General features: G+C 35.2%; 1 protein-coding gene across 1 annotated transcript in view; it reads right to left on the reverse strand.

The window, feature by feature from the left end:
* Positions 1-11154, reverse strand: part of SMCO2 (single-pass membrane protein with coiled-coil domains 2) — a 40575-nt gene that overhangs the window by 19105 nt on the left and 10316 nt on the right. The window contains 3 exon segments of the mRNA XM_008569430.1: positions 6380-6529; positions 7153-7286; positions 10679-10778. Coding sequence (XP_008567652.1) covers positions 6380-6529; positions 7153-7286; positions 10679-10778 — 384 coding nt within the window.

The following is an 11154-nucleotide window of genomic DNA, read 5'->3' on the forward strand; positions in this document are numbered from 1 at the left end:
AAAAGGAAAAAAAAAAAAAAAAAAAAAGAGTTTATCTTATCATAGGGAATAGGAATTGTGTGGTTTGAGTTCCTGGGAGAACTTAGACTTGCATGGGAACGCCAGCTGGTGAGAGAAGTGGGATGTTATCTACTCAATTTCTAAGTTAGTACAAAGAATTACCTGGGGAGCCCTTCACCCCCTCGCCCCTTCCCAAGATTCAGAATGAATTTAGAATCAGATCATTGTTGAGGCCCAGTAATGTAACTTTCCTTTAAAGTTCTAAATGGTAACTGAAGTAAAAGAGTGTGTTGAACAGTAAGAAATGACACTAAAATTTGAAAAGAACAGTTTGTCCCAACTATATCTTCTACTGAATTTCTTATATTCTGATAACTAAATAAAAAATGCTATGAAAAATTCACATAAAGCACTTAAATCAAGAGCCAGATGAAAATCAAGAGTTTAGTGGTTTCAAATTAATAATGATGTTCACCTGTTTGCTTCAGCTAGTTCTCTGATTCTATCTATAAGACATTCTACAAGAGATAAAAAATTTGCATTTAAAATTTTTGTGCATTTTCACGCTCAGTTTGGCTAAGGAGGAACTTGGAAAGTAACACCAGCTGCTCCACTGCACTCTTTGTATATGGACTTTCTAAAGTTTAATGTTTAACAGTTGCTTAATTGTTTATTTACATAAACCTAGGTAAGTAAATATTGATGGTGTTTAGAGCCACTGACTTGCCCAGCTCTTGGGTCACTATTCACATAGAACACAATTCAGTTTGTTAGATGCTAACACTTTAATACATATTTCAAAAATATTTTTGTTACCACTGATTCACATGTTGCCATCTGGACAAAATTAATGTACTGTGATCTTTTTACTACTATTAGGATGCTATTGCCTAGCTTAGTACTGTTGTTTTACAGTGTGGAATTCAGTTCTTATGTCTATGTGTGTGTGCAAGACATTGTTGCGGTCCGAGTAAGAAATAAATATTAGAGTTGGTCATGATATACTAAGGAGAGGTAATATTTTGTTTTCCTCTGACCTGTTAGGAAAACAATAACTTGTGTCTTGCTGCACATTATATTTTTGCAACATTAATGAATTTAAATAAGTTAATTGGAAAGTTTTTTTTTTAAAGTTGGAAGATGATATAACATGCTAACACTAATCATAAAAAGGCTGGGGTGGCAAATTAATACCAGAAGAGAAGATTACTGAGAAAATAATATTATCGAGGAAAAAGAGATCATTTATAATGATTAAAGCCATCAGTTCAGGAAGAGGACATAACAGTCCTAAACATTTATGCATCTGAACCTCAAAATACATGGAGCAAAAACTGATAGCAAAAACTTCAAGGAGAAATTAAGAAATCCACAATAACAGTTGGAGATTTCAACACCCTTCTTTTGATAATCTGTAGAAGAAGTAGACAGAAAATCCATTAGTCTATAGAAGATTTGAATAACACTGTCAACCAACCTGATCTAATTGATATTTATGGAATACTCTATGCAAACAATAGGAGAATGCACATTCATATCAAGTTCACACAGAACATTTACAAAAGTAGACCATATTATGAGTCATTGAACAACTCAATAAACTTAAAAGGAGTCAATAATCCAAAGTTTGTTCTCTGCCTACAATGGAATTAACTTAGATGTCAATAAGAGAAAAATGTCTGGAAAATCCCCACATATTTGGAAATTTAAATACACTTCAATTAACCAATGGGTCAAAGAATAAATCAAGAGGGAAACTGAGAATGTACTTTGAGCTGAATGAAAATAAAAACACAATACAACAAAATCTGTTTGATGCAGTTATGCAGTGTCTACAATGATATTTGGAGTGGATTATTAGAAAAAGATGAAAGATCTCAAAATGATGTCCCAAACTTCTACCTTATGAAATTGGAAGAAGGAGAGCAAATTAGATCCAAAATAAGTGGAATACTGGAAATAACAAAAAGAGCATAAATAAATAAAAAATTTTAAAACCGAGAAAAAAATCGCAATGAAATCCAAAGCTGGGTCTTTGAGAAAATCAATAAAATGTATAGAACTCTACCCAGACTTATCTGGCAAAAAAGAGAGAAGACACAAATTGCCAATATCAGAAATAAGTGAGGGATATAAATACAGATCCAGAAGACATTGCAAATATGATAAGGGAACATTATGAATAACTTTATGCAATTACATTTGACAATTGAGATAAAATGGGCAAGTTCTTTGAAAGATAAAATCTACCACTAAAGCATAATCAAGAGCTAGATAGCCTGATATATCTTATATCTCTTATGTATCTATTAAAGAATTAAATTTGTAGTAAAAAATCTTATCACAAAAGAATTTCCAGGCAATATGGCTTCACTGGTGAATGCAACCACACACTTATGAAAGAAAGTATGCCAGTTCTACACAAACTGATGCAGAAAAGTGAAGAGATGGGAAAACATCCCAAGTTTTTCCATGAGGCAATTATTATTCTGATACCAAAACTAGACATTACAAGAAAAGAAAACCAAAGGCCAATATCCCTCATTAACATACATATAAAAATTCAATTTTAGCAGACTGAATCCAATAAATATTCACATATAAAAAGGATATTACATCTTGACTAAGTGCAGTTTATTCTGGGAATTCAAGGCTGGCTCAGTATTCAAAAATCAGTCATTTTAATTCACCATATTAAGAGACTAAAAACAAACATATAAAGAAACAAACACACAAAAAACCTAATTATTCATAGATGCAGCAAAAGGAACTGAAAAAATTTAAATCATTCTTATCTTTAAAAACATCTCAGTAAACCAGGAATAGAAGAAAATTTCTCAATCTAATAAAGAGCATCTATTGTTTAAAAAAACTAAGCAGCTAACATCATACTAATGCTCTTCCTGTAATACTGAGAAGCAGGTAAATATATTTGTTCTCCACTGTCATCCTTTCTATTCAACACCATCCTGGAGGTTCTAGCCAATACAATAAATCAACAAAAAGAAGGAAAAGGCATACAGATGAGAAAGGAAGATATAAATCTGTCTCCATTTGTAGATTACATAATTATCTATAGAGAAAATCCCAAATAACCTACAAAAACTACTGGAAGTAATAAATAAGTTTAGCAAGATTACAGGACACAAGGTCAATAAACAAAAATCAATTGTACTTCTATACAATAGCAATTAATAATTGGAAATCGAAATTTTTAAAGTACTATTTATTACACCACTCAAACCATGTAATACTTAGGTATAAATCTAACAAAATAAGTGAAATATCTGTACATTAAAAACTATCCAACACTGATGAAAGGAACCAAAGAAAACCTAAATAAGTAAACATACTGTATTCATGGATCGGAAGACTCAGTATTGTTAAAATGTTTGTTCTTCCCAAATTTATCTATAGATTCATCATAGTTCCAATAAAAAACCCAGAAGGACTGATAAGTTTATTTTTAAACCTATCTGAAAAAGAAAAAAAAAATTAGAATGGCCAAAACAATTTTGGAAAAATAGAACAAAGTTGAATAACTCTCATTACCTAATGTCAGCACTTAATATAAATCCACACTAATCAAGACAGTATGGTATTAGTGAAAGGACATACATATAGAAAAATTGGAACAGAATAAAGAATCCAGAAATAGACTCACAAATATATGATCCATTGATTTTTCAACAATGGTACAAGGTAATTCCATAGAGAAAGTAATCTCTTTTTAACAAATATTGCTGTAATCATTGGATGTACATATGCTAAAAGGAAGGAAGGAAGGGAGGAAAGAAGGAAATACATATACACACACAAAAAAGAAACTTGATTTCTACCTCACACCACATACAAATATTAAATCAAAATGCATCATAGCCATAAATGTAAAATCTAAAACTATAAAATTTCCAGAAGAAAACGGGGGGAAATCATTCTGACCTTGGGTCTGACAAAGATTTCTTACACAAAATACCAAATTATGATTCACAAGAGAAAAAAGATGATAAATGGGACTTTACAAAAATTAAGAACTTCTGCTCTTTCAAAGACACTGTTAAGAGTATGAAAAGACAAGCCACAAACTGGGAGAAAATATTTGCAAATCACATACTGAATATCTGAACCAGAACATGTAAAGAACCTTCAAAACTCAATAATAAATAAGCCAACAATCCAATTTCTAAAATGGGCAAAAAATGCAAATAGACATTTCATTCAAGAAGATATATGTATGGCAAACAAGCAGATAAAATAATGCCCGACATCATTATTTACTAGCTAAATGCAAATTGGAAAGCCCAGTGAGATATCACCACACACCTATTAGAATGGTCATAGTAAGAAAAGAACTTGATAATACCAAGTGCTGTTGAGAACGCAGAGCAACTGGAATTTTCATATGCTGTTGGAAGGTGAATTAGTTGGTTTCTGTTGCTGATAACAAAATACACGGAACTGGGTAATTTGTAAGAAAACAAAATCTATTGCTTAGAGTTTCAGAGGTTAGGAAATCCAAATTCCAGAGAACATATCTGGTGAAGGCTTTCTCTGGTGGTGACTTCAGTGATGGCAGGGTATCACACTGCAAAAAATGGTGGACCAGAAAGACCAGAAAGACACAAACTCTCTTCCCTCTTTTTTTAAAGCCCTCAGAACCATGCCCATGACCACCATTTTTAATCCATTCACTACTGCACGGTCCTACAATCCAATCACCTCTTCAAGACTCCACCTTTCAGTTATCATAATAGGATTTCCCACCCTCTTAAGAGTCACAGTGGGGGCCAAGTTTCTAATACATTAAACTTGGGAGACACAGTTCAAGCTTCAGTGAGTTTTGGGGGGACATAATTTAATCCACTACAGAAGGCATGCAAAATGTGTAGGCATTTTGAAACCATTTGGCAGTTTCTTATAAATATAAACATACACATAATATACAATCTAGCGTTCCCATTGCTCTTTTGATTACCCAAGGAAAAGAAAAATGTGTGTTCACACAAAAACCTATACGTGAATGTTTATGGTGTCTTTATTCATAGTGTATTTATATACAGGGATACTATCCAACAATAAAAAGGAACAAATTACTGACATGTGTAACAAGATAGATGAATCTCAATTATTATACTGAGTGAAAGAACATAGACTCGTTTGATAGGGATAGAGAACAGGTCAGTGGTTGGCAGCAGCTTGGCCTGGGGAGAGTGGTTAACTACAGAAGGGTATGAGGGATTTGGGGAATCATAAAAGTGCTCTATATTTTCAACTGGTGCTTACACACCTGTATGCATTTTACAAAATTTGCAGATCTGTACATTAAAAATAATCTTACTGTATGTAAATTATACCTCAACTAAAAAAGTCTAAAGTATAGAGTTTGAATTAATGAAATCACAGAATCCTTTTTTAAAAGAATATTATTAATTCTTTGAAAGAAAAAAAAAAGGCCCATTTTGGATAGGATGGTCAGGGAAGGTCTCTGTGAAGAGACGCTGAGCTAAAAGGTACAGGTGATGCTTAACTGAATGTAAAGGAGACGTTTAACTGAAAGGTGAGCAAACAGCTAGCGGAAGAGTAGCCCTGCAGTAGGAAAAGTTGGGATTGCGGTAGGGAAGTTCAGAAGGCCAAAGGTATTTATTTCTAGGATTAACTTCCATTGATTACTATGTACCAGGTCCTGGGTTAAGTTCTTTACATGCAGATTTTATAGAATCCCCACAGTAAACCAATGAGGTAGCTGTTATTACTTCCTTTGTACAGAAGGGGAAAGTCAAGGCTTAAGAAAGGATGATTAGCTTGTCCAAGAAAGGTCAGTATAAGGATTCAAAACTGGGTCCCTCTGAGTCCAAAGCCCATTCTGTTTATACCAATGAGTAAATGAATAGCAACTGATTTTATCATTTTTGTTTTATTGTAAAACTTTGTACTTAAATTCACAGACTCATTAGTAAATATACTTTATATATTTTTTAACAACATGCTGGTTGGTTTGGAGAATACTGAATAACCCTTTAGGGTCACTGGCAACTTGAAGATCACCCTTTGATAGCGACTAATGCAGAATCAAAGAAAGAGTGTATGAGAGAAATCCCTGACAGAAGAGAAAGCAAAGATGCAGAAAACTTTGATTAAGCTTTGAGATTTTGTGACATTGACTTCTTTTTTTTGCAGCTGGCTGGCTGAGACTGGGATCCAAACCCGTGACCTTGATGTTATAAGGTTACACTCTAACCAACTGGGCTATGTGACTTCTAATCACAAGATGTTATACTCATATTTCCTAAAGACGGTTCACCTTAAACCCAGAGTTTAAGTTTTTGAAGCTATGAAACTTTCCACTATTTTCTGACCAACCCTAACACCCTACAATTACCTCTTCACTGTGTTTTCTGTCACATCTAATTTTCGCATAATCGTGTTGATTTTCTCCATCCAGCCCATGTGATCAGATCCAAGTTCTTTCACTTGCAGACCCATCTTTGCATTCCAGTAGTTTAGCTTGAATAACATGCTCTCTTGACTCCTGCATAAATATTATTATGATCAGTTTTAAGGTAGAGAACAGAAAACATCTCACATGGGCCAAAACTCTTTTCCTTTCAATGGCAAGTTGGTCTATTAATTTCCTATCACCAAAATAGGCAAGGTGGTCACTTAGGCCTCAAGAAAAAAAGTTTAGAAATTTAGGCATTTATGTGATAACCATTTTAACAGATATTTAAAGGTTGGATAAAACAAAGCATATTTTACATTTAATTTTTAAAAAGATATATTTTAAATTTCCCTGCATGGAATGAATGTTAAATATTGATATCAGGATCCACAAGGGCTTAACAATATACTTCCAATGATACTTGTAATTTTCATGTCTAGAAAATTATCTGAGAGTGTAGAGATACGTATTAATTCCAGGCTCCAAGGAGAAGCTTGCAGAGACCCCATGCTCTGCCTATATCTCTAGAAATGTCCTTACTCTGCACTCCTGCTAGGACATGTAGATAGTTTCCTGTGCACATGAGTGATTTATGGTTTAAGACATATATGGATTTTAAATCTTCCAGGCTTTCCCTAAGTTCTCTGTTAAATTTCATTTCCCCGTCCACACAACGTTATTAAATACTCTCTCTGACATGTGTCAAGGCTTACAGTTCAGGAATGTTCTCCTTTGAAAACTGCAAAGATGTGGACACTTGAGGGTCCTCATGAACGATATCTGTTTCTTGCTTGTCTTGTTCACTCTGCAGGTGCTGGTCACGATCACCCATCAGCTCCAATGTAGCCTGATAAAGATGAAGGAAGCAAAACAGAACAAAGGGGTTATCACAGAGGTGGTGGTTTCTCTAGGCTTACCCAATCCCCCTTCTCTGGGGACAAGCACATAGCTGTCTCTGTGACTGGAGCCTTCTAATGCATTTGTAAGATAAGCAGACATGCTCTTCTTCTCAGATTACAGAGGAAGGCTGGAGCAGGGACAGGTAGAACATCGGTGTCACAGGCAGAGCTCTTTCCAGGGCTGATGAGTCATAGAATTCCACCTGACCATGAGCTCTAAAACTCCACTTGAGTACTATGACTGTTCTGGTCTCTTCAAAAATCCATGTCATGGAAAAGAAAAGGTGGTGGGACTGTTCTCTGTTAAGAGAATCTAAACAGATTTAGCAACCAAATGCATCGCATAGAAAACTTATTTGGATGCTGGTTTAAAAAATACAGCCATAAAAGACATTTGGGAGACAATTGAAGAAATTAAAATATTGAGAGAATTGAAGGTATCAGATTATGAAATTATTACTAATTTTTCTAGATACGATAACAGTATTTTGGTGTGTATAAGAAAGTCCTTATTCTTTTTTTTTTTTTTTTTTTTTTTAAAGATGACCGGTAAGGGGATCTCAGCCCTTGTCCTGGTGTTGTCAGCACCACGCTCAGCCAGTGAGCCAACCGGCCATCCCTACATAGGATCCGAACCCGTGGCCCTGGTGTTATCAGCACCGCACTCTCCCGAGTGAGCCACAGGCCGGCCCAAGAAAGTCCTTATTCTTAAAGATGCTTTATGAAGTACAGGGATGAAGTGCCATGCTGTCTTTGACTATTTTTAAACAGTTCGGAAAATTCCATCTATTTATATACTAAAGAGAAAGCAAATGTGACAAATGCTAACAATTTTAAAATCTAGGTGTGGGGATAACTGGTTATCCATTTGCAGGAGATTGAAACTAGACCCACATCTCTCACCATTTACTAAAATCAACTCAAAATGGATTAAGGATTTAAATATACACCCTGAAACAATAAAACTTATTAAAGAAAATATAGGAGAAACCCTTCAGCAAATAGGGCTGGGCACAGACTTCATGAATATGACCCCAAAAGCATGGGCAACCAAAGGAAAAATAAACAAATGGGACTATATCAAACTGAAAAGTTTCTGCACAGCAAAAGAAACAATTAACAGAGCTAAAAGACAGCCAACAGAGTGGGAGAAAATATTTGCAAAATACATGTCTGACAAAGGACTAATATCCAGAATATATAAAGAACTCAAACAACTTTACAAGAAAAAAACAAGCAACCCAATTAAAAAATGGGCAAAAGAGCTAAGTAAGCATTTCTCTAAAGAAGATATGCAAATGGCCAACAGTCATATGAAAAAATGCTCAACATCACTCAGCATCCGGGAAATGCAAATCAAAACCACACTGAGATACCATCTCACCCCAGTTAGGATGGCCAAAATCCAAAAGATGCTGAAAGATAAATGCTGGTGTGGTTGCGGAGAAAAAGGAACTCTCTTACATTGTTGGTGGGAATGCATAATGGTGCAACCCCTATGGAAAATGGTTTGGAGGTTCCTCAAACAGTTGCAGATTGATCTACCATATGACCCAGCTATTTCACTGCTGGGAATATATCCAAAGGAATGGAAATCATCAAGTCGAAGGTATACTTGTTTCCCAATGTTCATTGCAGCACTCTTCACAATAGCCAAGAGCTGGAATCAGCCCAAATGTCCATCATCGGATGAGTGGATACGGAAATTGTGGTATATCTACACAATGGAATACTACTCAGCTATAAAAACGAATGAAATACTGCCATTTGCAACAACATGGATGGACCTTGAGAGAATAATATTGAGTGAAACGAGTCAGGCAGAGAAAAAGAAATACCACATGTTCTCACTCATTGGTGGGAGCTAAAAAATAAACAAATTAATTCACCCACATACACACACAAAAAAAAAACTGGGGGGGGGGAGAAGATATAACAACTATACCTTTTTGAAGTTGTTACAACAAGCAAATGGAAAGGACATTCTTGGGGGGGAGGGGAGAGAGGGAGGAGAGAGGGAGTTGTCGGTGATGGGCCATAATAATCATATACATTGTATATTGACAAAATAAAAATTTAATGAAAAAAAATAAATAAATAAAATCTAGGTGTGGGGAAGGAATGTGGTTGATCATTGTATTATTCTTGTAAGTTATCTTTTTATTTAAATTTTTTCATAACAAAGGATGTGGGGGAAAAGCCTACTCTATGAATTTGACCAACAAAATTTATTTCTTTATTTCGTTATTCTTTGCCTTGTTCTAGAAAATCATTCAAGACATTTTCTGATATTTCAATTTTATGCAAGCAAAAATTGACAATAATTTATCTTTGAACAGTTCTTTTCTTCAGAAACTATACTGTGAAATATTTTTCCTGTCCTTTGAAGAAGTTTGATCTGAAATTCTTGTGTTTCAGCAAAACTGTTTTTAAACTGGAAGGAGAAAAATTTGGAGTAGGGAGAACAGATCAGTCTCTTATTGAAATGTCTGTATAAACTACTGGCCAAGTTAATAGGAATAACTGACATTCATATAACTCTTTACAAATTGCTTTCATGTGCATTATTTCTTTTTATTCTCATGATAGACTTGAGGAAGATAAAGGCAGGTATTCAAATTCTCTAGGCCATTCATATTCAGTGATTCATTCAAGGTCATATACTGTGGTAAGTTAATTGGTGTTCCCAAAAAGATAGGCCCGTGTCCTAATACTAGGACCCTGTGAATATTATCTTATTGGAAAAAGAGTCTTTGCAGATGTAATTAAGTTCAGGGTTTGGGGATAAGATCACTTTGGATTACCTACGTGAGTCCTAAGTCCAATGACAATATTCTGATAAGAGACAGGAAAAGAGCAGATACAGACACAGAGGAGAAGACCATGTGCAGATGGAGGCAGACACTGGAGTTATACAGCCACAAGCCAAGGAAGGCCTGGAGTCACCAGAAGCTGGAAGAGGAAGATTCAACCCTAGACACTGGCTTAAGGGTAAACAGATGAATTCTATTGAAAGACAATCTGTGAGCAGGGGGCAATTTTACATACAGTGGTTTTTCCTAAGGTTATTTCATAAATCCGCAAGAACAAAACTAACATATAATGACATTTTTTTTTTTTGCATGGGAAGGTGGGTAATTTCCTGAGCATGGTAACAGCAGCATCCAGTGGAAACCATGCCATCCCCTACCTCCCTCCTGGTTGCAAGCTCTGAAGTCCTGCACCTGTTAAAAGGAAACTCTCAACCTTTTTTTCAGTGCTTTGAGATATGAGACGGGAAGTTTCTCTCTTCACCCACTGTGGCATTTGAGTGTCTCCTTACCCATTTCTCAGTGTCCACCTCGTGAAGGAACTCAGTTCGAGGGTTTTCAGAGGAAGTGTCATCCTCATCATTGGACATGTCTAAGATGTGGTCCATTTTGATAATTTTCCTTAGCAAACTGCAAAAGCCAAACAATACAAACAGAGGTTGTTATTATGACTTAGGGCCAGAGGTTACCCTGCACATTTCTAAAGGCTGAATGCTGAGATCTTTCCCAGCCCAAGGAGCACCTGCTGTCCTTGTACTGAGCTCATTCTGTGTGAATGATGCCTCACATAGTATATCTCACAAGACAGCAGTAGAGAGCCTAGGTAAATATAGGCTGACTGAACCCATAGATTATTTCACAGTGAGATTCCAAATTGCAAAGTCACTGTATCTATATATAATAGGTATGTACAAGTGTGTGTGCAAAATAAATACAACAAATAAGTAAATAAATATACTTTCATGGGCAGAGAGAAGTAGGTCTTTTTTTTTTTTTTTTTTTTTTC

Source organism: Galeopterus variegatus, unplaced genomic scaffold (assembly GCF_000696425.1).
Source record: "Galeopterus variegatus unplaced genomic scaffold, G_variegatus-3.0.2 Scaffold496, whole genome shotgun sequence".
Lineage (NCBI taxonomy): Eukaryota > Metazoa > Chordata > Mammalia > Dermoptera > Cynocephalidae > Galeopterus > Galeopterus variegatus.